General features: G+C 55.7%; 2 protein-coding genes across 5 annotated transcripts; both read left to right on the top strand.

The window, feature by feature from the left end:
- The first annotated feature begins 754 nt into the window (after nucleotides 1–754).
- NPM3 (nucleophosmin/nucleoplasmin 3) lies at nucleotides 755–2,679 on the top strand. The gene is made up of 6 exons (XM_068961679.1): nucleotides 755–875; nucleotides 1,184–1,269; nucleotides 1,510–1,629; nucleotides 1,747–1,840; nucleotides 2,407–2,528; nucleotides 2,607–2,679. Exons 1-5 carry the CDS (start codon nucleotides 758–760, stop codon nucleotides 2,517–2,519), a joined length of 531 nt encoding a protein of 176 aa, XP_068817780.1. The 5' UTR covers nucleotides 755–757; the 3' UTR covers nucleotides 2,520–2,528; nucleotides 2,607–2,679.
- A 5,575-nt stretch (nucleotides 2,680–8,254) lies between these two features.
- FGF8 (fibroblast growth factor 8) lies at nucleotides 8,255–13,871 on the top strand. Of its 4 annotated transcripts, none has more exons than XM_068961572.1 (6): nucleotides 8,255–8,286; nucleotides 8,385–8,421; nucleotides 8,953–9,039; nucleotides 9,297–9,444; nucleotides 12,646–12,752; nucleotides 13,581–13,871. In XM_068961572.1, the coding sequence occupies exons 1-6, from the start codon at nucleotides 8,255–8,257 to the stop codon at nucleotides 13,869–13,871; spliced, it is 702 nt and encodes a 233-aa protein (XP_068817673.1). The 4 variants fall into 4 exon arrangements, with proteins under 4 accessions (XP_068817673.1, XP_068817671.1, XP_068817675.1 ...); XM_068961570.1 differs by having other exon boundaries at nucleotides 9,264–9,444; XM_068961574.1 differs by lacking the exon at nucleotides 8,953–9,039.
- Nucleotides 13,872–24,290: the final 10,419 nt, after the last annotated feature.

The following is a 24,290-nucleotide window of genomic DNA, read 5'->3' as shown; positions in this document are numbered from 1 at the left end:
AGGACTGTAAGCAGCAAATTAGCCCCACGCTTTGGCTATCTCCTCTGCTAGCAAGCGCCAGCATCTGAAGTTCAGTGTAGGTATACAACCATGTGGATAGTGAGCCGCAGGGTCCTTAGAGCAGGAAGCATATCCGGAAGTGGATAGTGGTTTGGGTACTAAGTAACAGGAGCTCAAAGTCTTCCTTCATGCTCCGTTCCTTTGGAGGGACGGTATATCTGAGTGTATTTGCTTTTTTAAGAAAAACGATGCACTATATCTCGCCTTTGCTGGGAGAATTGGGAAGGTTGCATTTTCATGTATTTAACGAAAGCTTAGCTTGGGATGGGTGAGGTGATCACTTGGAGTGCAGGACTAGAGGAAATGGAGGCAGGAGACACTAAGAAAGTCTTGGTCGTTGAAGTGAGCAAGGACGTTAACATTAATGCCAAGCTGATGCTTTGCACTCTGCAAAGATGTGCAAAGCAGACGCGACATAATGCGAGACTTCTTCAGAAGATGGTTGGATGGCATCACCGACGCGATGGACAGCAGTCTGAGTAGGCTCCGGGGAGTTGGTGATGGACAGGGAAGCCTGTCTTGTTACAGTCCATGGGGTCGCGAAGAGTCGGACACGACTGAACTAAAGGAGATAGGGCGATGAAGCCCTGGACCCAGGGTGCCTCGCCAGCGTCTCCTTTAAGAGGCGGGGCCGGAGCCGCGGCGAGTCCCAGGCTTTGTACGTGTCGGAGGCGGAGCCGCAGAAGGCCCTAGCAGCATGGCAGCTGGCGGAGCGGCCGCCTTGACGTTTTTGGATCAGGAGAGCCGAGTCCGAGCTGGGGGGGTCGGTAGTCTGCAAGTGCCGGCCCCGGTCACTATGGACAGTTTCTTCTTCGGTATTGAAGAAAGGAGAGGCTGAGGGTGGTGCTGGGCCAGAAGCAGGGCTGAGGAACGGGAATGCAGGCGCGTGCACGACGTGGGTAGGGGCGGAGGGGCCCTCGCACGCGGCAGCCGGAGTTGGAGGGGAGAGCCAGGCCCCTGCCCTAGTTGTACCGGGTGGGCCCGGGCCGAGCGCTCCAGTTGTTCCTGACACGTGGGCGTGTGAATGGCCGGTTAGTCATGGCTGCAGGTGAACGGGATTTGGTGAAATGCCCTCCCCCACCACTCTGCACACTGACGCATACTCACAGTTAACCTCTTCCAGGCTGTGAGCTCTCAGGCCACACCCGCTCTTTCACCTTCAAGGTAGAGGAAGAGGATGACGCGGAGCATGTGCTGGCTTTGACCATGGTAAGGGGCGGGGTAGGGGGAGTGGAGGTTAAATTGGCTGACCTAATGAGGCTCTACTCGCTTGTCTATCCTCCTTCCCCGCTCTACTGGGAGTCATCTACTCTGCTTAATCCCCACATGGGGCTCCCCTGGCCAGGCAGTCCAGGGACCTCGGAGGCTGGGCAGGTTGTAGGGTAGATGCTTCCACTTGTGGTGTCCACCCTTACTGGGGAGACTCCGAGGCCCTGTGTACCTTCCCAGCTCTGCCTCACCGAGGGGGCCAAAGATGAGTGTAATGTGGTAGAAGTCGTGGCTCGGAACCATGACCACCAGGAGATCGCAGTCCCTGTGGCCAACCTCAAGTTGTCCTGCCAACCCATGGTGAGTTCCCTGGCCATACCTTGGGAGGCTGGGAGGTAGGAATTGAGGACTTAGGACTTCTCACAAGGTGGGGTGGGCTAGGAGTGGGCCAGGCCTTCATCCTTGTCTTCCTCCCAGCTCAGTTTGGATGACTTCCAGCTCCAACCACCTGTAACCTTCCGCTTGAAGTCAGGTTCTGGCCCTGTGCGCATCACTGGGCGGCACCAGATTGGTGAGAATTTTCTCCTTTGGTTCCAGTAGACTTTCCATCTGGACTCCTACCCCACCCCAGCCATATCTCCCAGTGCAATTCCCATACAGACCCTGGATGCAGTGCCCTCCACTTTACTACTCTAGCTGTTCTTCACGGAACCTACCCCAGCTTATCCAGCTCCACTAATGTGGACTCCTGTGAAAGTGAAAGTCACTCAGTCCTGTCCGACTCTTTGTGACCCCATGGACTGTAGCCCACCAGGCTCTTCTGTCCATGGAATTCTTCAGGCAGGAATACTAAAGTGGGTTGTCATTTCCTTCTCCAGGGGATCTTCCCGACCCAGGGATCAAACCCAGGTCTCCTGCATTGCAGGCAGACTCTTTACTGGCTGAGCCACCAGGGAAGCCCTTTGACTCTTTGTTATCTAGTTTAGTATCTGAGGTTTTTCCCACCTAGGCAATAAGCTTTGGGAGGTCAGAGTCCCTGCAAGCCTAGAGCCACAGGGCATTAATAAACGACATGTATGAAGTATGAAGGGGGTGTGGCTTTAACTTCTCTTCCTCCCTTGACTGCTTGTGTACCAGTTACTATAAGCAATGATCTTTCTGGGGAAGAGAGTGAAGAAGACGGGAGTGAGGAGGAGGAAGCTGAGTTGTGTCCTATCCTTCCTGCCAAGAAGCTGGGGCGCAGGCTCTAACCCTCCCTGGTGAGTTGGAGGGGCCTGGGAGGGGACAGGAGGAACATGTTTGGACCTCGATGCTGACCCCTTGTTTGCTCTCTTCAGGTCAGCTAGCTGCCTGCCGCATACACCAGATTCCTGGACAAGTTTCAAGAACTTTGTATCTCTCCATTGAAGAGGGTTGGGGTGGGGGTGGGGGTGGGGGTCTTGGTCTGGTGCAAGGAGAACAGGGGTCCCATTCTCCAAAGGACCCTGGTGTTCTAATCCTGTACCTCACCCCAAGCTTCCCTTTTCTCCAGGAGTGGGAGGAACTCTGAACTCCTATCCTGACCTTCTCTCCCCACTTGCCTATGAGGTTGGAGGTCAGCATCTGAAGCTCAGTACTACACATTTTTAATGTTTTTTACATTTTTGGATAAAGGTTGAAATAAAATGTGGATGAGGGGTTTTTTTGTAACTCATTTGTGTGGCTTCTTTCCCTCCTGGGGTGGCATTCCCCTAGGGACCACCAGGTGGCACTGTGGCAGCACAGAGGGTGGCCCTGGACCTGGGGAAGGGTGAGGAAATGTGGGATCCTGCTACTCCCAGAGCGCTGGGACTAGCCCAGCTCTGGGCCCCAGCTGCCTTCCTAGATGAGGACCTCCCAACACCAAGCCCCTTCCCAGTCCCTTGGTGGGGGAGGGCCATCCCAGGAGGTTATCAACATCTAAACAAGGGGTCTGGGCCTCTGTCACCACTCAGGCTGATGGGCAGGGGGGCAGATAAGGGGGCTTAAGCGGCCTGAGGAATGTGCATCCCTGGCCCCATGAAGGGGGCTCAGGCCCCAAGAGGACCTGTGAGGGGTAAGGTAGAGGCCAGTCTTTGCTCCTCCTACCAGTCATGCAGGCCATCTCTGAGCCAGCCTGGACCCTTAGAAACCTGATTCCAGGGGCCAGATGGAGGGGGCTGGCCAGATTGGGTGACAGGGAAACCAGAATCCGGGTGGCCTGGCATATGGGGGCAGAGAGGAGCCCCTGGGATTCAGCCTTCTGGGCTAAAGGGTTCCAGCCCCCTAGCCCTCCACCTGGTCTGGGGGGTGGGGGGCGCGGGTGGTTCTCTGGTGCCTGCAATCAGGTGGTTCTAGGTATTGGCTGCTGCTGTACCAGCAAGAGAAAGGGATGTACCTGGTGTGAGCATGAGTGTGTATATGACCAAGTCTGAGGTCAGTAGTTCAGCAGCTGTGTTGATGGGGCAGGGGGTCTCAGTGCCCTACAAACAAACAAACAAAAAGGTTACCTCCTGAGACAGCTTGGGGCCAGACATGCTGAGGAGGGACACAGAAGAGTGCCTGGTGGGGCCAGGCCCACTCCCTCCCACACTGGCTTCTGGGCAAATGAGTGAACAAGTGGGAGGGGTGCCTGGATAACCAGAAGAGGTTGGCATTGGAGCAGGTGTTTGGAAAGAGTGTTTCCACAACACAGAAAAGCACTCCCTTTTCACCGCATCTCCAAAGGAGGTCCCCTTCTCCCTGTGGTGAGGAGCAAACAGGTCCAGTGTTTAACCTCCCTTTTTCCTAGTTGAGGATAAAGGAAGATGATCCCTCTCTGCGTCGCAGTGATCAGGGTCGCAGGCCTCTCTTTTTGCTGCAGGACTTTCCTAAAGTGCTTCCGCCTGGAACACTGGGATGGAGAGGGCAGCCAGAATGGGACCATTCACCAACCACAGGCAAGGAAGGGGTCGGGAGATAGAGGAGAAGGTGGAGTTAGCGCCCTCTGGTGGGCGAGGTTGAAGCCGCTTGTGGCAGTGCAGCTTCCCGCGCCGCCTCTGTAGCGGCTCTCGGCGGGCGCCGCGGTGCAAGGGCCTACATGCCCCACCAGTGGCCTGAGCGACTAAGGCAGACTTCATTCGTTTGTTCGTTCATTCATTCACTGGGAGGGTTCCTGTTAGAACCCTTCCCTTCCTCCTCTCGTCTATCGCCTCCAAAGTCCTCGGCACGTGTTCGGTTGAAGGCACGGTAGCCTGGCTGAGTGTAGGAAAAAGTCGGGGAATCCTTCCCAGCCGACACTTCTACCCCCTGCAAGTGGCCCCGCCCCAATATTTACCCCCCTCGACGCCGCTGATCGCTCATTGTGAGCCTTTCTAGTGTCTTGTCGGGTCTGCCCGCGGCCTTGGCCGGCGCCAAGCGTGCTCCAATCCGCGGTGGGGGCCCAATCCACATCCGCCTAGTCCCGGAGTTTCTCGACCCGACAGGGCGCCCGCGGACTGAGCCGGGAATTGTTTTTTCTCCCTCCCCTCCCTCGCCTCTCCTCGATCCCCCTTTCTGCCCTCTTAGTGCACAGTAGGAGCGTTCCCCATTCATTTAGGTCTCTGAGCGCTGAGGGCTTACGCCGGGGTTTGCAGACTGCTGGAGGAGGGGCAAGACTGTATTTGGGGGGCGAAGAGGGACGACCAGACGGGGCCTAAAGTGCTTAACCCAGTCTCTGCGATTTACATTTGAACAGTCGGCGGAGGGTCTGCGGCGCTTTGAACGCCTGGCGCAGGCTGCGCGTGTTGGAGCGCAGGCGGCCCCCGCCGGTTGGTGTGGATTTGAGGGGCCCAGGGTGGGCCAGGGCAGGTGGGTGGGGGGCGACCGATGCGTTTGGAAAGAGGCTGAACGTGTGTGTTTGGGCCCTTGGAACGGTGTATTTGCAGAGAGGGGCTATTTGTGTTGGCGAGAGGTGTGTGTTTGTGTTTGCAGGAGGCGAGTGACTCTGTGTGTGTGTATTTGTGTTTGAGGAGTTGTGGGGACGGCCAGGAAAGGTGGCCGGGCTGTCACTCAGCGATCAGGTTGACAGGCGCTCCCTCATCAGGGCCAGGGAGCTCTGATTGCAGATTTGAGGAAACAAAATAGCAATTGTAATTACGGGGCTTTGATAAGATAAAGGAAGGAGCAAGCCTGCCGGGAGGCGAGTAAGAGCAAGGGAGGAGAGAACGGCCTGCTGGGGCCCCGATGGAGTATTTACATCTGTCATTCACGGGGCTGTGTCCTCGCCGTACCCGGCGCCTGATGCGGGGGTGTCCCATTGACACCCCCTCCCCCATCTAGAGACAGGGACTTTGGGGGATATGAGAAGAATCTCCTCAAGTGGACAAAGACCCAGCTGGGGGAAGTTCTCAAAATGTAGAGGAATTCTGGTCTGTATAGGCCCCCGGGGTAGAGGTTAGGGTGTGGGACTCAAACCCTGATTGATGGTCCACACCTTTAGGCCCGGGGTGGCCCATCTCTGGGGGAGAGTGAGGAGGGTGGATTAAGATCATTGAGGTTCAGCCCGACATCTTCAGAACCTTCTGGGGGCTCCAAACCAGGGTTGAACTCTGGTCTGAGCCAGGTGCTATAGTCTCCACCCCCCACTCTGGGCAAAGGCAGGTGCCCAGAGTGACTCAGGTTGTGACTCCAGGACTACACACGCTAAGGATGGGCTGGATGATGCCCTGACCCCTGCTTGGGTCCTGCTCCTTGCTGGTCCCATCAGACTGTTTTCAGAGGGCTGGTCCCTGGTGAGAAGACCCTTTTCATCCTCTGCCTCTCATCTCTCCACTTATTTATTAATGCATACAAATAATAAACATATTCAAGGGCCTCCTATGTGCAGGGCATGAGGTTGAGATGGTAAATATTTTGCCTGCCCGAATTAATGTACCTGGGAATGTGACACCCAACAACTTCTTGACAGAGGAGCTCAAATGAAGGAGAAATGCTGGTCTAGGCTGTGGGTACTGGAGCCCACTTCACCTGTCTTCCCCCAGTGCCCAACTCCCAGTGGGGTTGAGAGGAGATGGTGCAGACAGCCTTTAGCAAATATAAGTGCTCAATAAATGGTGGTGTTTATGATTCTTATCTGTTGGGAGGGTGGTGAAGGCAAGTAAGTCTCCCTGGGGAGGCCCCACCTGCACTGAGGTCTAAATGTTCAGTCAGTTTCCCCATTATTCATTCATTAAATGCAGAATTGCAGAACCCTGCCCTGCTCTCCTGAGCTAGTAAGATACGGTCCTTGCCTGGAGGTCTGGAGGGAACAGACTCAAGTGAGTAACAGGTGAGCTCAGGGAGTCTGCTTCTCTGGGGAGGGATGAGATCTTGGGACAAGTCTTCTGATTCTGTTTCCCCACCTAGACCTTGCTCAGTATTAGCACTATGGCTGGGAGTGGGCAAGGCAGGCCACAAAGAAAGGGGAAGAACTTGGCTGTGCTGCCTCTGGTCTCATGGTTTCCTGAGGCCACCCCAGCCCCTCCAGCCCAATCCCCAAGGACATGGGGGCTGGCAGTAGGGCAGGGGAGGTCTTGGGCAAGGGCAGCAGCTGGGCAAAGCATCAGTGGCTCCACCTGCTCCCCAGAATTTTCCGTCTCAGGGCATCTCTGCCCATCCAAGCTGCTCTCAAAGAAGCACCACACCTCGTGGGTTCCTGAAGCCCCTGGAGGAAGCAATGGGCGGCTGGGAAAGGCTTAGACAACTCACTACCTTCTTTGATACTTCCCCCTCCCCCAGGGTTAACAAAGCACCAGTCCAGGTTTAGCACACAGTAGGTGTGTAAATACCTGTTCAGTGCACAAATAATGGGAGTCTGAGCGAAAAAGACTAGGCAACCTGGATCTAAGCCTCTTTCCTGGAAAAGCAGCTGAGGTTATTTTTGTGCCCACTGCCTGCCGCTTTGGGGAGGGCATGGTGGTGGCAGTGACTGGGGTTTTCCCTATGGGTGGGCTCTCTCCTTTTTGGGTGGTGTAGTCAGGCTTCAGTCTATCGTGTTGGGGGCGGGAGGGACAGGAGCAGGGGTGATGGTGATAATGAGGGCAGGAAGCAGGAAAGGAGATGTTTCTCGATCTCAGGGCCTTCTTGGTGACTGAGCGATGCAGGAGAGACCGGCAAGGCAGGGTACTCAGCAGAAAGATGGGGGTGGCTGTCGGCTCCCGGTCGCACAGGCACGCACTGCCAGAGGAAAGCGCACAAGCGTTCACCCCAGTGTTAGAGGCTACTTGCAGGCGGCAGCCCCAGACAGACAAAGCACACAGTAGGTGGCTCAGAGAGCCGCTGTCTAGCTTGAGGCTTAAGCGGACCGGGTCCCACGGTGGAGACCGGGCGCCTTCCCACTCGGGCGCCCGGGGGGTCCAGGAAGCCCCAGCAGAGGGTCTCGGGACTCCACAGGGTGGGCGGCCCGATGCGCCCCCCATCCCCGCGCGCCTGGACGCCAAGAACGCGCAAGGGGACAAGTCCGGGATGCGGAGAGGGGCCCAGACAGGCCGCCCCCGCCCGTTGCAGCAGGTCCCCAGACCCCTCCCCTCACCCAGACCCCCAATCCCCGACCCTCCGACCGCCCCGCCCCGGTCCGCCCCGCCCCCGCCCCGGGCTGCGTCCGGGCCCCCGCTCCCAGCCGGGGGCTGCGGGCTCCGGCCGCCCGCCCCGCGCTCCCCCCTCGCGCCCGGTGCGGCGCCCCCCGCCCCACCCCTCCCCCTCCCTTCCCACTTACCCACCCCCCCTGCCGGCCCGTTACCCTCCCTCCCGCTCCGGCTCCTCAGCAGCCAGCGGCCAACGGCTCCGGCTGCGGCGCAGAGGCACTCGGCGCGGCGCGGCGAGCTCGACATTCCCTGGGACCCGCGGAGCCGCGTCCCGATCGCCCCGGCTCCCGGCCTCGAGCCACCCTCGAGCCCCCCTCCGCCGCCGCCGCCCTCGGCTCGTCGGTCCGCTGCCTCCCGCGAGCCGGCGAGATCCCGCCGGGGCTGTGCGTGCTCCCCGGCCGCGCGCCATGGGCAGCCCCCGCTCGGCGCTGAGCTGCCTGTGAGTACCGCCGCCCCGCGCCCCCGGCCGCGCGCCCGCCGGCCCGCCCGCCGCTCACCCCGCGCCCCTCTCTCCCCGCCCGCTTTTGTCTCCCACAGGCTGTTGCACTTGCTGGTTCTCTGCCTCCAAGCCCAGGTAAGGCGCACTGCGCCGGGGCCGGCGGGGCACGCCGGGGGGGCGAGGTCGGGCAGGCGGGGGCAAGAGGACCGATCCCGCGGCCGCGCGGCGGGCTGGAAGGGCTGGGAAGCATCTTAGAACTGCAACCCCTAACTATCCCGAGGAGGGGTTAAGGACCAGAGAGGTAGCGCCGGCCTCAGGTCACACAGCCTGTAAGCCGCGCGAGGCTAGAACCCGAGGTTTCGGAGTCCGGCGCTGTCTCCCACGCCTCCCAGCCCGGTGGGGGTGGTTGGGGAACCCGGCGGCAGCCACTCCCGGCCGCGCCGAGGAAGGGGGCATTCGGGGCAGGGGGCGTTCGATGTCAGAGGTCCGGTGACGGCCTCAGGGACCCTCTCCGCGGCTCTCTGGAGAGACTTGCGGCGGGTCTGGCCGAAAGACCAGGTGCCCGGGTCTTCTGCGGTCTCCACATTTGCTCCGTGAATTTGTCTTTATAAATGTCAGGGGTCGGGCCGCGCTGCCTCCCGACTTAAAAGCGCCCTGCTCTTCTAGGAAGGCCCGGGCGGGGGGCCTGCGTTGGGCAGGGAGCTCGCTTCCCTGTTCCGAGCTGGCCGGGAGTCCCAGGGTGTTTCCCAACAGGTGGGTCCAGATCCTTCCCCATCCCGGGCGCATCCATGCTAGACTGGGTCTGTCCGACTTTCCTGGGTAGGGTGGGGGTGGTCCGAACTGGCATGTTGGGGGGACCCCAGCCCCTGCCGGCTGCCTGGGGCAGTGGAGGGAGGTGCCGGGTGATGGGGGCCACTCGGGCCCCTGGGCAGGGTAGCATTATAATGGCGTGTTGTGTATTTTTCAATTTCCTAAAGGTAACTGTTCAGTCCTCACCTAATTTTACACAGCATGTGAGGGAGCAGAGCCTGGTGACAGATCAGCTCAGCCGCCGTCTCATCCGGACCTACCAACTCTACAGCCGCACCAGCGGGAAGCACGTGCAGGTCCTGGCCAACAAGCGCATCAACGCCATGGCAGAAGACGGGGACCCCTTCGGTAAGGAGCTGCACTGCGCTGGGGTTAAGGTAGCCTGCGGAGCACGCCCCTCCTCCCCAGGCTGGCCTGCTGTGACGGGACCCAGCAGTCGCATCTGCGCGCTGAGCTGAGGCCTGCAGGCTCCCCAGCTCAGAAGGGAAGGAGTTAAGCCGACAAACATCTTGGGGGTCAGCTGGAGAAGAGAGGGCTGGGGAAGGGACCCTGGGGAGTACTTGGCCCATAGGTGCCCTTTCCCTGCCCAGCAGATGAATGAATCCAGGAATCTCCCTTTCCACCTCCCCCTCTCATACCCCTCCTCACTGCAGGTGGAGGCAGAGGGTTCAGGGGGAGGGGGCCCAGGTTTAAGGGAAGCTCTTGAAAGAGGATATGTCACCAGGGCCCACAAAAGGAGAGTGGGAAAGAGAAGGGAGAGAAATCCCCTCAACTCTCCCAGGTTGGGGGGGGGGGAGCAGTGTACTGCGAACCTTAAATACTTTGATCAGGAGGGTCAATTACACAAGGGGACTAGGCTAGGAAAGGGGCCTTCCCCACTTCACTTGTCCAGGAACCCAGGCGGTCAGTCAGAGCGGGGCTCCTGGCTCCCGGTGGGGTGGTGAGTACAGGGAGCTACTGTGGGGTGGAGAGGCTGAGGACTGATTGATTTCTAAAACATTCAATATTCCTGCCTTGAAACAAGGCCAATTTCCAGAGTCCTGGATGTACCAAGAGAAAAGCAAGTCCTCTGGGCGGCTGGTGTTGTTTTTAGAGAGCGATTATTGTGAGTTTAAAAACCTTTAAATAATGACCAAGTTAAACAAGCATGAAAGGAGAGGGGAAGACTCTATTAAAATGTAATAAAAAGGTGAAGCATTTTAAGAGCTAAGAAGAAAAATGAAGAATGATATAAAACAGAAAAAGAACGAGCCTTTTTTTTCAGATGTGGAGTTTGAAAGGAGTTGCAAGTCTGTAAATGTTAAAAAAGAGGTTCAAGATTGTTCTCTATGAATCTCTGGAGAGACCCCCGCGTCTGGCAGAGCGATTAAAACTCTTCTTACTTTCACCTTTTTTAACATTTCCTGAATACTTTCTCCTCTTCTCGAGCCAGTTTGGGGGATCGAGTATGTCTCGCTGCATTTTTTCTGCATCGACGTAGCTGACTTCCCTTCAAAGCTGGAGAAGGAGACATAATTTTCCTGGGATAAATCTGTCACTGGGGTGGAAGAATAGGTTTGAAAATGTTAAGCTTTCCAAAAGCCCGGTCGGGAAAGCCGCTGTAAACTGCCGCCCCAGCTCCCCAGCTCCATCCAGGAAGGAGAGTGGGGGCTTTCTGCAGTGGGGGTGGGGGTGGGGGTGGCCTGCCCGGTGGCCGAGCTCCCCTGCTGGGCTGGCAGGGCCAGCCTGCCGCCCCTTTGTCCCTTCAAACTGGCTGCTCGTTGCCCTTCTCAGCTTCCAAGGAAAGGGAATGAATGCCTGGCCCCTCCTGGGTTTGCTCCATTGGAGCAAATGGTCCAGCATCCTCGGGGTTTGGGGAGCGAAGAAGACGCTAAGCTGGTCATGGGGGGATTCATCTTCAGACATCAGAGGTCTGATGCCCACTTCTCTTCTTACAGTTATAGGAGGCTTCCCAGGTTCCCTGGTCCCTGCCTGGTGGGCAGGAGCAGGAGCTGGAGGGCCCAAGAGCAGAGGCTTAGGGTGTATAGCCAGGACAGGTAGAATCTGGGGGAGAATGGCAGAGAAGTCCCAGGGGCTTCCTTATGGGTCCCAGGAAGGGACAGAGGGCTCCATTCATGTCTGCCTTGTTTGGCAGACCCCCCTCTTCTCCAGTTGATGTCCTTCTTGGCCCTTAAAAAATAGCTGCTCCTTGCCCTGAAAAGCAGAACAGGAAAGGGATGGGCAGACTGGCTGGATCCAAGAGGAACTGGTTGGGAGAGGAGGTGGCAGCTGCATTTCCCTGGCTGACTTGGAGCCAGACTGGGGGCTTGGCTACTGGGTCCCAGCTCTATGCTTCTGCAAAGGGAGGCAGGCAGTCACAGGCTGGGCTGTGAGGGCTGCCTTGCTGACCTGTGCCCATCACCTCCCATTAGTTTCAGGGTCAGAGAAGGTGCCACCTTGTCAGAATAAGCTGGGAGGTAGCCCTGGGAGTCCCCAGACTTCTTTCTCAAGGAGGGAGAAGGCTAAAGGAGGGAGGGCAGGAGACCCAGCCCCTTTGGTGCCATCCCAAACAGCTAAGTTGGTCCCCACTCTCAAAGGGAGGAGTTGTACAGAGTGGGCAGGGGCCAGGGCTTCTGTGGGCTGTCTAAGGGAAGGGGTAAGAAGGCACAGGATTCAGCGCCCTGTCTCCTGGCTCTTGAGTGAGAATCAAGCACACATGATTTTCTCTTCTCCTCCGCTACAGAAAATGTTTGGTCACTGGGGTAAGAAGCCCAGTGCTGCTAGAGGTGGTGCAAGAGAAAAGACTATTGAATTACTGATTTCTGAACACTGGGGCTGGGGTCTGGAGTGACTGGGAAGTATGGCAAAGAGAGAGTATCCTCCTAGCTGGTGTCTGAGTTTCTAGGAAAGCAGCCGGCCATGGGCTGTGTGTGGAGGGGGAGCTGCCCTCATCCCTGTCACCTTCTCAGCAGAGCCGGGGTGGAGGGCAGGAGATATGGGGTGGGGTGGAGTGGGTTGAGGTGGAGGGTGTCGCCAGGGGTGGCCAAGGCTGTGGGTTGGAACCCAGGTATCAAGAAGCAAGAGAGAGTGCTTTTATGTTTGACCTCAGGAGTGGAGGTCACCACTGCACCTGGATGTTTGTAATAACCTGTGAGGCACATGCATATAATATTTTGAGTTGGAAGAATCCTCATAGATCTTTTGATTGGTAGTGGAATTCTAGTCAAATTAAATTTTACTTGAAGCCTCGACACGAAAGTCATTACTGTCTGGTTATAAAAGACGGTCTTCGGTTTGATGGCTCTAAGACCCCTTTGCATAAACCAGTTCAGACACCATGATCTCATCCATTCTCCCTCTGTAAACCCAGGTGAGGGGCCTGAAGCCCAGAAAGGGGACTTGACCTTTCCAGGGTTGCACAGCATATTAGTGTCTGGAGCCCACAGCCTGGGCATCTGGCCCTTGGATCATCTGCTTCTGGGATGGGCCAGCTGGGGTAGGGACATGGAGCATTGGAGGTCAGGAAGCTGCCAATAACCACTCTCACCCCACCCCAACCTTTCCTGACAGCAAAGCTTATCGTGGAGACAGACACCTTCGGGAGCAGGGTTCGAGTTCGAGGAGCTGAGACGGGCCTCTACATTTGCATGAACAAGAAGGGGAAATTGATTGCTAAGGTGAGGTCCTAGAAAGAAGGGAAAGACTGGCTGGGGCCTGGGGAGCAGGCTGGGCTGGCTGAACTCCTCCAGGATCCCAACAAGGTGGGCAGAGAGGCAGAGGGCCACCTTGGGGTTACCTAATGATTGGGGGGGGGGCGTGGAGGAGGTGAGGGAGGAGGTAACTGAGAGATGAAAAGCTATAAAGGCAAAGAAGGAAGAAGGAAGGCTAGGGAAGGGGCTGGGGAGGGGGTGTCGGTAAATTCCATATATCTTTTTAACAAATCGCCAAATTGCTTTGCTATTATGTCCAATTACATGGTACCAGCATTTGGAATGTTCAGTAAGCCGAGGGCCCAGCCCCTCAGCCGAGCTCTGAAATGGCCCCATTAGTCACGGCTCCTCTCCAGCCTCGAGCTCCCCGCTTCCCTGGCTTCTGGGGCCTGGGGCTCCGCATCTCCTCACCAGCCTTCCCTCCCGCATAGGGTGGTGGCCCTGGGGCTGCAGGTTAGCATCCTGAGATGGCTGAGGGGGCCAGCTGGGGAAACGGGTGCTAGCAGTTTGGGCCAGACTGGTGGGCAGGAGGCCAGGGTGGGCAGGGGCTGGGCCCCCTCTCTGCCCCTCTGTGTTGGGGCCCAGCCCCTCTGTAGACAGCCATGTGTCACTGCTACCCAGGAGGACAGGAAGTTGCCGGGTGGGCTGTGAGTTGTGAGGGATTAGAGAGCGGGTGCCCACCCTGCCATCTGCTAGGGTGCCCACCTGCTGTCTGGGGCCGCCTGCCCTCTGCCTAGGATGGGAGGGGGCTCCGGACAGAGCCGGGTGACACCGTGTCCGCCCCCCACCCTGCAGAGCAACGGCAAAGGCAAGGATTGCGTGTTCACGGAGATCGTGCTGGAGAACAATTACACGGCCCTGCAGAACGCCAAGTATGAGGGCTGGTACATGGCCTTCACGCGCAAGGGCCGACCCCGCAAGGGCTCCAAGACCCGGCAGCACCAGCGCGAAGTCCACTTCATGAAGCGGCTGCCCCGCGGCCACCACACCACCGAGCAGAGCCTGCGCTTCGAGTTCCTCAACTACCCGCCCTTCACGCGCAGCCTGCGCGGCAGCCAGAGGACTTGGGCCCCCGAGCCCCGATAGGCCCTGCCGGCCCCTCCCCGCCGCTCCCCGCCCAGGTTTCCTCTTTGCAGGACGAGGTCTGGCGCTGCTGAAGGCTGGGGAGGAGCCGGGAGAGCCCCGGGCTCTAGTTGTGGATAATTGTTTGCTGTTGGGTTTTTTTTTCTGTTGTTGTTGTTTTTTAAAACAAAAGAGAGGCTCTATTTTTGTATTCCACTCAGCTGTGGTGTCTGACTTCTTCACTCTCACTTCGGCTGGTGAGTGGCCTAGACTGGGATTCCGTCGTGGGGTTTCCTGAGCGTGGGGGGCCTTTTCTCATCCCGCAGAGGCACTCCTGGGACCCCAGCAGCTGCAGGGCAAGACTGCTAGACCGTCGGGCTCCGCTGCACTGGGGGCAGAGAGGGAAGGGACTGGAACTTGAGGTCGGGTCTTTCAAGGGCAGGTGTCAGTGGAGGATGGTTGTATACTAGCTGCTATTAAATGACTGAAATATTTATTTAATTGAATTCAAAACGTGTATTGGAGAATGGGTCCTGCCAGAGTCAGCCCCCTCCCCCTACGCTGCCCCAGGTGGCAAGTGGCTGAGACCCGCAGCGAATCAGGCAGCAGCTCTGATTGGATCTTCGCTTCCACCTAAGGATCCACACCTGTTACTGGAGGGGTTTTCCTGGGAGAACAGAAACAGGGAAAAGGGCAAGAAGAGGCTCTTAACTGGTCTTAGGGCCTCTTGGTCATGGACTCTTAATCGGAGTTGATGGTAACACTTCCCCAGGCCATCTCTGGGTCAGAAATGATGACTCTGCTAGGGCTGCAGCTAATAATGGATTCAGTGAGTCCTTTAAAAAGCACCTTTCCGTGTGCATTGGTGTGTAGGCGAGACAGGTCAGAGATGCCTGCTCTAGTTCTGAGTACCAGACTCCAGAGATGCAAGAAAAGAGCAACTGCCAGGGTCCAAGGTGGGGGTATGTTGTGTGGGGTGGGTGGGGTGGGACACCACGAAGCTGGCGTTGTCATTTGCAGCCTGAAACAAAGTGTTCACTCTGGGATATTTAGTTAGAAAGCTGTGAAGGTGCTGAGCAGAAGGTGCTGAGTTCAGATGTTGCAAAAGAGCCCAGGAGACCGAGGTCCAGGGAGAGGCTGCCAACCTTGGAGAGACCAGGCCTAAAGGGAGACGAACTGATTGTGGGGGAAGGGACGCTACAAACCTAGAGCAGAACTCTAGTTGGAGCAGAACTCGAACTCTGGGCAGGAGGAGAAGCAGCAGGTGGTATGTCAGGACTAGCCTGTGAGGAAGGAAGACCAGGTCGTGCCATGGCAGGGGTAGAGCAGGTCATTCACGGCATGGGTAAGAGAACTGGCCTGTGTGGGTGGGGGGGTGGGTTCTCAGAGGTGCACCAGTGAGATTAGCATCCCACCACCCTGAGCAGAGCCCAAGCCCAGAGGCAGCAGATCTCCTGAGGTCAGATCTGGCCCAGCCATCATAACTGAGGCCTCTCATTCTGGCTACTTATGCTGCCCTCTTTATTGGACCAGTCCAGAAACTTCTTTCCTCTGGGTCTCGGTTCTTTGGTGCCTTTGGTTGGAGGGCAACCCAAGGCTTCCTGACCATGTGGGTCTCTCAGAGTTGCAGCTGCAAGTTCCAGGCTCAGACCATCCAGGTGGATCAGGAATCCCAGGGCTCACTGGGAAGCCTTGGAATAGGCTGGGGTACCATGGGGCCTCTTCAGACCTGCTGTGGGGGTGCAGGGTTCTGGATAGAGTAGGTTTCTCTCAGTGCGCAGGTACCAGGGGTGTGGGACCTCTCTTCCAGCTCCCCCAGCTCTTATTGCCTCCCCTTCTGCTCCATCCCCTCCCCTCCCCCTTTAATTAATTCTGGGTGAGCAGCCTGGCTTTATTGTGCAAGGAGCTGGGGTCTCACTGTGGGAAAAGTCACACCTTCTGAGCAGCTTCTGATGCCATGCAAATGAAGAGACCGTCCAGGAAACGCTTTCATCTGTACGGCCGCCTGTCCAGCCCCCAGCCCAGTAATTGCCCACATCTCATTTGTTTGAGAGCAATTCCTGGGGGAAACCACAGGGTGGGAGGGAGTCCAGGGGGTGGATGGAATGCCAGGCTCTCCCTGCCTGTGATCCTGGGACCAGGCTGGGCCAAGGTGGTCACCAGCTAGGCCAAAGCTACCCTGAAGCCCCCTGGCTAGGGATGCCTGAGTGCTCCGGGGCTGTGGGGTGGAACTGTGCCATGGTTGTGACGAGGGAGAAGTGGGCTGTCCAGAGAGCTGGACCTGACTCCTGGAGAAGGGAGAGATGACTGGTGGAGGAGTAGACGTGGACAGCAAGGTGGTGACCTGATCCTCGAGGTGGCCTGGGGCTTTGGGAAGGGGTTGACTCCCAGCAGGACCCCTGACAAGGGACCCTGGGGAGCTGATGCCAGAGCAATGGGGCAGAGATGGGCCAGAGCACCCACCACCTTGTTTATCTTTGCATTGCTGCTTCCACAGAACCCTCACTAATAGGGTTTTACAGCCCACTCAAGCTGCAACTGGCCAAGAATCAATCATTACCGGCACTTAGTGGTTTGATAGTTAACAGCCTGAACTGAAGCCAAACTGGTTGTTAACTGTGATAACAACTGATTTCAAGGGGTTATTGCCGGCCCAATATGCTCAGCCCATTTATTTCGGGGAAAACAAGCAGGGAGCTGTTGCAAGGCCCAGAAAAGGGAGGAGGAATGGGCTTTTCCACAGCCAAAAGGCCTGATGCTCTGTCTTGGAGTGGGTGCTGGCTGTGAGAGCCCTGGGGCCTGGCTGAGGCATGCTTGGAGGCCTGCCCACCAGAATTCACTGAGGGCCTATGCGTGGGTCTGGGTGATCCCCTCAGGTCTTCCTTCTTCCCAGCTTTCACCTCACCCTGACTCCCCATGTCCCCTTTCCTCCTTTTCTTACAGCAGTGATTCTCATGAGGCCCTCACATGGACAGCTCTCCATGAGGAGGAGCGCAGGCCTGGTGGTCAGGCCTCTGCTTGTCCCCACTCAGCAGGCAGGGCTGGACCTCTTTACCCATTCCTTCCTACCTGCGGCTTCCAGAGCCTAGCCTAGTCCAAGCTAGAAGTTTGCCTTTCATTTCAAATCCAGTGTTGACTCCACCCAAGCCTGGACTAGAAAGGATATATGAGAGGCCTCTCCTCTCACTCTGCCAGGTCCTGTCCATCCCCACCTGCTACACTCAGCTGAATGGCCGCTGGTGAGGCTATGGCCAAGCATCCTTCTAGAAAGCTGCTGCAGCAAAGGACCCCAGGAGTTCTCCACCTTCTACATATAGACAACCTGAGGCCCAGAAGTCACAGAGCCAGTGTGAAAACTAGTATGAAAAAGTCAGGTTTGAACTCCCAGACCCAGGCTGCCTCTTGAGGACTGCAGGTCTTTCTCTAACTCATTTATTCCAGTCACTATTCACTGAGTGCCTATTACGTGCCAGGCTCTGTTCTAGGTAGAAGGGACAAAGCTGGAAATAAGAGACAAACCTCTGTTATTATGGAGCTCATAGTCTAGTAGGAGGGTAAAGAGTGGAGTGAGAGCAAACAGTATATAGTTTATCAGACCCTGACAACCACTACAGAGAAAAACAGAGGGGATGCGTGTGGAAGGCGGGGCAGGGTCATGGCAATGTTAAGTAGGGTGGTCAGAGAAGATCCCGCTCAAAACCTAGTGCTTAGTCAGACACCTGATGGCGCTCAGACCTGCATCTATCTGGGGGCGGAGCCATCCAGGTGGAGGGACCCACAAGCACAAGCTTCAAGCATTAGGGGGAGAGGAAGGAGGCCAGTGTGGCTGGAGCAGAGTGAAGGCAGGATCCAGGAACATCGTGTGCAGTGTGAGTGTAGTGGGGCAGGGGGATGACGGAAGCTGCACTGAGACGTACAAGAGGTGGTGGTGAAGGCAGGTCACGTAGGGCCCTTGAAAAGACTTTAGCCCACGTGAGACAGCAAACCACTGGTGGGGTTTTGAGCACTAGCAGGACATGATCTGAATTTTTAAGAACACTTTTTATTCAGGTATAGTTTCTTTGCCATGTTGTATTAATTTCTCCTGTACAGCAAAAGGAATTAGCTATGTGTGTGTGTTAGCTGGTCAATCTTGTCCGACTCTGTGCCACCTCCACAGACTATAGCCTGCCAGGCTCCTCTGCCCATGAAATTCTCCAGGCAAGAATACTGGGGTGGATAGCCATTTCCTTCTCCAGGGCATCTTCCCAACCCAGGGATTGAACCTGGGTCCCCTGCATTGCAGGTAGAATCTTGACCATCTGAACTACCAGGGAAGCCCCTATGTATATATACATATATACCCTCTTTTTCATATTTCCTTCCCATTTAAGTCACAGAGCATTGAGTAGAGTCCCCTGTGTTTACACAATAGGTTCTCATTAGTTATCTATCTTATACATAGAATTAATAGGGTATGTGTATTGACCCCAAGCTCCCAATTCATCCCACCCCACCCCATTCTCCCTTGGTATCCATATGCTTGTTCTCACCGTCTCTGTCTCTGTTTCTGCCTTGTAAATAAGAGACATGATCTGAATTAAGTTTTATTAGTAACAAGATTACTTTGGCTGCTGTGTTGAGTATAGGTGGTAGGGGGGTAAGAGATATTAGTTATGAAGTTTTTGCAGTAATCTTGGCGAGAGATAATAGGGGATTGGAGGTGTTGAGAAGAGGCTGGAATTTGGGACTTTTTTTTTGGCAAGTAGAGAAGTGCTGATGAATGTGGTTTGTGAGAGAAAAAGAGGAGTCTAGGGGTTTCCAAAGTTTCTAACCTGAGTGACTGAAAGGATGGAGAGGTCCTTTATTAGATGGAGGCGATTCTAGAAGGGGATGATTTTGAGAGAAGAGGACTTTAGTTTTGGATATGTTAAGTCTGAGCTGACTAGATAAATATTCAAGTGGAGGTGTTGAGTAGGCAGTTGTATGTGAGTCTGGAATTCAAGGGAGAGGTCTCATGTGAAGATATAAAGTTGGGAGTATTCAACACACAATTTTTGAAGCCAGGGGATGGAATGGATTTCCCAGGGAGTGAGCATAGCTAGAGAAGAGGAGAAAGCCAAGTCTGAGCTGTGGTATCCTCCAAACATTTAGAGGTCAGTGTGAAGGGGAGAATCAGCAAATATTGTGGCCTCTGAGGTAGGTTGAAGGAAAACCAAGAGGGTGTGTGTCCTGATGATACAGGAAAAGCACAACAGTTTCTAAGCCCAAAGCTCTAAGTGGGGTTTGGATAGAGTTTTGTCGTCATCCACTCTCTCACTTTCTTCCTATCCCTGACAAGTCACAGGGCCAGGAGAAAGTGGCCAACTAACAAGAGGATATTGGTTTCACCTGGGGGTCTCCTTGACTCTTCTCTTGGCCTCCCACCGCCTCTCATCCCACTGCCGTTACCTCCAAAACGCATCTTAGATCTAGCCCATCTACTCTTCTGCTTATCCACTGCCACCTCCCTGCTCTAAGTCATCATCAGCTCTTGTCTGGCTTACGGCAACAGCCCCTAAATGCTCTCCTTGGTTCCTCTCATCTCCCCTCACAATCTTTCCTGTGCTCAGTAACCAGACTTTCCAAAACACAAATCTGATCATGTTGCTTCTTCCATATCAAGAATTGAATTCAGACTCCTTTCCATGGCCTTCGTGGTCTCCATGCTCTGGCCCCGGTCTGTCTATCTAGCTGAATGATTTAACCTTTCTCCCTCTCACCCACTGCATCGGGGTCACACCTCCCCCTAGATTCTCAAACCAGCCAGGCTCCCATCTGCTTCAGAGCCTTTGACTGCTGTTCTCTCTGCTTGGAATACTTTTCCTCTAGGTTACTGGAGGGTTTACTGCTCATTATATAGGTCTCTGCTGTCCTTCTCCACTTTCTCTTCTTTATTACACTTATTACTATCTGACATTCTCTTGTGTTTTATTTATTTACTCACTTTTGGTCAGCCTATTCCTCCCAAGAAACCAGGGACTTTGGCTCAGTTCATGATGAATATCTACTGCCTAGAACAATGCCTGGCACATTGTAGGTGTTCACTTAACACTGGTTGAGGCAATCAACTAATAAAGTAAGAGTAGATGTGGAGGCTGTTGAATGGAGAAGGTGGGTTGGGGGTTCTGGGACTTGGGTCAGGATTTAGGAAATGCCTGAAGGTCAGGGAGACTTGAGGATGGTCCTGGGATGGGTGACCCTCTGAGCCCATCTGGACATCATAGTCTTACTAAAGAGGGTCCAAGGCTTCCAGTACAAGCTCATCCCCATTTTCTCAAGCTGAAATGAGTATCTCCAGAACCTGACAAACGAGCATCTAAGGGGGTCTGTTGGGATGGATGTCTCAGAACCTCCTCAGATTCTGCTTCCTTTCCCGCTGTTGGGTTTCTATAGCAACCAGAGGATTTAAAAGGAGAGAGTGAAGGGGAATTAAGAGCCAGAGAGAGCAGAGGAGAGAGGAGGAGTAAGTGGTAGCAAGACAGATGGGGAGCTGGCAAGAACTCCGAAGGATCCCCAAGTCCCATGTTACTGTGGGAGATTGTGCCGATAAGGTCCCTTTGGTTGCCCTCCTTCCCCATCTGGATCTCTTGCTGACCCTCAAGAACTAACTGTCCATCTGAAAAGGCCCTACAGCTGACCCTCATGCATGCCCCTCTTCTCCTGGTTGGCAGATGCTAGAGGAAACCATGCAGATGACAGATGTTAGTGACCCCAACCAGTGGGGTCACTGGTTGGATTTTTGGATCTGCGTTCCTTTTCCCTCCCTTAGGTATGCTCGGGGGAGGACATGGGGGGAGGAGAGTCAGGGCATGATCCTATGCCAAGTGAGGTCCCAAGCTTTGGCACTTGGGGATTAAGGCCAGGTCCCCCATCATGAAGAACCAGATGGGCTCTAGCTTGGGCCTGGCAGAGGATGCTCAAACAAAAGGTCAGCCTGGAAGAAGCCTGCACAAAACTCAGCACTGTCTGAGGCTCCTCCTACCTTGAGTGCAGAGGACCAGAAAACACCTGGGCCTGGAGCCTGGATGCGGCGGAATGGTGAGCCCTCGAGGAGCTGGGGCACTGGGCCCTGAGACCCAAGCCAATTGCCTGGAGACCCCGCCAGTGACTTTCAAGGGCAGGACTAGCCAGGGCCAACACCAAATTCCAGCTGCCCCTTGGTCTGCCCGCAGACACACAGCTGCCAAACAGCCAGGCTCAAAACTCTACCTTCTTGGACTCTTCCCTGTTTCCAGCCACCGACATTTAATCATTTCAATTGGACAGACATGAACATGACCAACTTTCGCTAGATTCTTCTTCACAGAGAAATCCCCATCCCATCATAACCTGCACTGGGCCATTTCACTCCCTCCCACCTTCTCTCCCTGCCTATCTGCTCCCTGGGTTTTCTGTATCATTCCCCTCTTCTGCCTGCCTCCTGCAGCCTTCAGCAATGAAGAGTAAGCTCATAAAACATTCACCGTGGGTAATACACCATGTAGGATCTGCCTGATCGAAGTTCTGATAGGATAGCCGGGTCAGTAGGATGCTGGGCTTCCGAGAGTTGGGGCAGACTTCTCTGCCTTGGGCTCAAGTTCCAGTCACTTCCATTAATCCAGGCTCAATCCTCCCTGGTGGGGTGAGGGATCCTGGGCCGAGTAGAAGAGGGGTTTCCTAAGAGGGAGTAACTTCTAGGGGTACTCCTGAGCTAGGCATGACTGGTAGCTGGAGCTCTGGATAAAAGCTGAAGACAAGGTGAGCCATGACCAAAAGGCTAAAAGTTTGTGCTTAGTGAGGAGGGTCAGGGCCTAAGCAGTCAGTGTCTGGATGGTTATTATTGCCCCCCGGGAGCCTGGAAAGATGGGAATGTGCACAGGTGTGTGAGGGTGGCGGGGGTCTGGTGTGGTGGTGGGCCCTTTCCAGGAGCCCACCCAGGAAGCAGGCCTCCAGGTGGGGGCAGTTTCATCAAAAGCAAACAGAGAGAAAGGGAAGGGAGCCTTCTCTTACTCCCCCCAACACTCCTGGAGTTTGCACTGACCACTAACACTAATAAGGCACCTGCAGCCCCACCCCACAAGCCTCAGCAAAGTCGGAGAAGGAATTTGGAGAAATGGCACTGGGATCAGGCAGAAATCAGCTGTGGTTTTGGAGTCAGATGGAGATAAGTTAAATCCTGGCCTTGTTGCTCCCTGACTGAATGAACCTCTCTAGGACTCAGTTTGGGAAACAGGCTCCACCCTCTAGAGTTGTCACTTGGAGTGTGTAAGAGGTCCTGAAGAGTGTCCTGATACATAGTGGCTGCTGTGGGGACAGGCTCTGGAGGAGGGCCCATTGGGCTAAGGTCCTAGGAGCCCAGATGTGCACCACGATGTCATCCAAGCAGCACCCTGAGGAGCTGGGGGGAGGAGGCAGAATCTACAAGGGTAGCCATGAAGGTGGGTGAGATGAAGGGTGCGGCCTTCAAGCACATACACGTGGCTTCTCTCTCCCTTCCACTCACCCAGCAGGTGCGCCAGGCAAAAGCCCGGGCTGGGAGACCGGGACAAGTGAGGGCGTAGAGACGCTGGTGTCCTGCAAGGTGGGGTGTGCTTCCAGCCCTGCTTCTCTGACTGACCTGGCCTCACTCTCCCAAGCCCCAAGGCAGCAAGCTGGAGAGAGAGTCAAGTCTGAGTTGTCTGGAGTTAGGAAGAATTCAAAGAGAAGCGCACGGAAAACCCAGAGCACCAACAATCAAGGCTCCTTATCTTGGCTCCGGCCTCTTTCCCTCCCCAGGGCCTCACATGGATACAGGGCCAGTCCACTGGGCAGTTCCTCTGTGCCAGGTGTTAAAGCAAGAGTTGGGAGGCACCGGTGAGTAAGTGAGGTGGACCCCTGACTCCCGAAGTTTCCCTTCCAGAGCCAACAGCTGCTATTGGACAGGCAGCCCCAGTGAGGTGTGGGAAAGGCTGAGATAGAGAACAACGGGGGCTGGGCGAGGAAAGGGGTTCTGGGAGGAGGGCTGATGGTTCGGGGCTGAGGCCATGCTAGCTTGAGATTCTGATGGAGCTCAGCTTGACTCCTCTCAGCCCCAACTCTGTCCCATGCAGACCGACTGTTGAGTCACTGGAGCTCAGAGAAGGACAGGGCACGCCCCCCCCCCCCCGCCTCAGGCAGCCCCCGGTGTTGGGGTCCACAGACAAGTAAGCCTGGGGTTGCCATATCGTGGGCTGCAGAGGGTCAGCACTGAGTCGTGAAAGGCCCACAGAGAAGATGGGAGCTGACAATGAGTGTCTGTGGGATCCTCAGGGAAACCCCTCTTTCCTGAACCTTAATTTCTTCATCTAGAAGGTAAAGATTTGACCTAGATTATTTGTTTTCAAAAATTCTTTAGTGGCAGAACCTTATTTCCTGAGGAAAACCTGTATAGAGGCATATTCATAAAATGGGTGTAAACGATATCTGCTTTGGTCAGCTCAGGGGCTGGGACCCCCTCAGGTTCCCCCTCCATGCCTGACATCCCCAGTGGGGCAGGTGGTGAGGGAAACGGGGGCCCTGAGCCCAGCAGGGTCCTCTGTGGCCTTCAGGGGATGATGGTGGCAAGGACCCTCCAGAGAGAAAGGGCTGGGTGGGCTCAGGCCACCCCCTCAGCCCTGCTCCCTCCTCAGAGCACCTGGACAAGCGGGCCGTTCCCACAGCCTCTCAGAGAGGCTCCTGTCTCTTCCTGCACTGACCACTCACACCCAGGGATTATCCCAACCAGAAACTTCCATTTGGAACAAAGCTCCCAGGAATGAAACCCGAGCTGCCACAGAGAGGCTCCCAGGCTAACCGGGAAGCGGCCGGGAAAGGGAGGGAAAACTTGCAAAGCACGGGAGCCTCCGGGAGGCCGTGAAACCTGAAGACAGACGGCCAACCAGCGGACTGGTGCTGGGGAGCTGCCACCACCGGCTGCAGAACCAGAGGTCAGCGGAGCCGAGTGGGAAAACGAGGGGGAAGGGCACCCCCAGGCTTTCCAGGGGAGAGTAATTGGTGCACCTGTGGCCAGGGCCAATATCCCCTGTGAGGCCCTAAGGGCCGGCCTGCAGTTCCTCAAGCGGCCCCCTTCCCTCCCCACCTCCCCGCCCCCTCCCAGCTGCTTCCACTTACTCTAGAGGGCCGCTGGGCCGGTCAGTGGTGGGCTTGCCAGCAAACCCAAGGGGCGGGAGGGAGGAGTAATAACCACAGTGACCATTTACTGAGCATCCATCAGGTGCCAGGGTGCTGCAGGTGTTACTTCTCAGCCTCACGATAGCCCTGTAAGATCAGTACAACCATTGCCATTTTACCATCAGGGAAACCAAGGCTGAGACGAATTAAGCAATTGGCTCCAAGTGAAAGAGCTAGTTAGTGGTTAATCTAGGATCTGCCCGGGACTTTTGGACTCTGAGGTGCTTAAGTGCTTTCTGCCACACCAGGTTCTGA

The sequence above is a fragment of the Capricornis sumatraensis genome, chromosome 23 (assembly GCF_032405125.1).
Source record: "Capricornis sumatraensis isolate serow.1 chromosome 23, serow.2, whole genome shotgun sequence".
In the NCBI taxonomy this organism is placed as follows: domain Eukaryota; kingdom Metazoa; phylum Chordata; class Mammalia; order Artiodactyla; family Bovidae; genus Capricornis; species Capricornis sumatraensis.
This window is presented reverse-complemented; position numbering and strand designations above follow the sequence as displayed.

Coding starts and splice junctions, on each gene's coding strand:
- NPM3 (XM_068961679.1), top strand. CDS start 758: ATGGCAGCTGGCGGAGCGGCCGCCTTGACGTTTTTGGATCAGGAGAGC. Junction 876..1,183: donor TATGGACAGTTTCTTCTTCG/GTATTGAAGAAA, acceptor AACCTCTTCCAG/GCTGTGAGCTCTCAGGCCAC. Junction 1,841..2,406: donor CACTGGGCGGCACCAGATTG/GTGAGAATTTTC, acceptor CTTGTGTACCAG/TTACTATAAGCAATGATCTT.
- FGF8 (XM_068961570.1), top strand. CDS start 8,255: ATGGGCAGCCCCCGCTCGGCGCTGAGCTGCCT. Junction 9,040..9,263: donor CCCAGGGTGTTTCCCAACAG/GTGGGTCCAGAT, acceptor AATTTCCTAAAG/GTAACTGTTCAGTCCTCACC. Junction 12,753..13,580: donor AGGGGAAATTGATTGCTAAG/GTGAGGTCCTAG, acceptor CCCACCCTGCAG/AGCAACGGCAAAGGCAAGGA.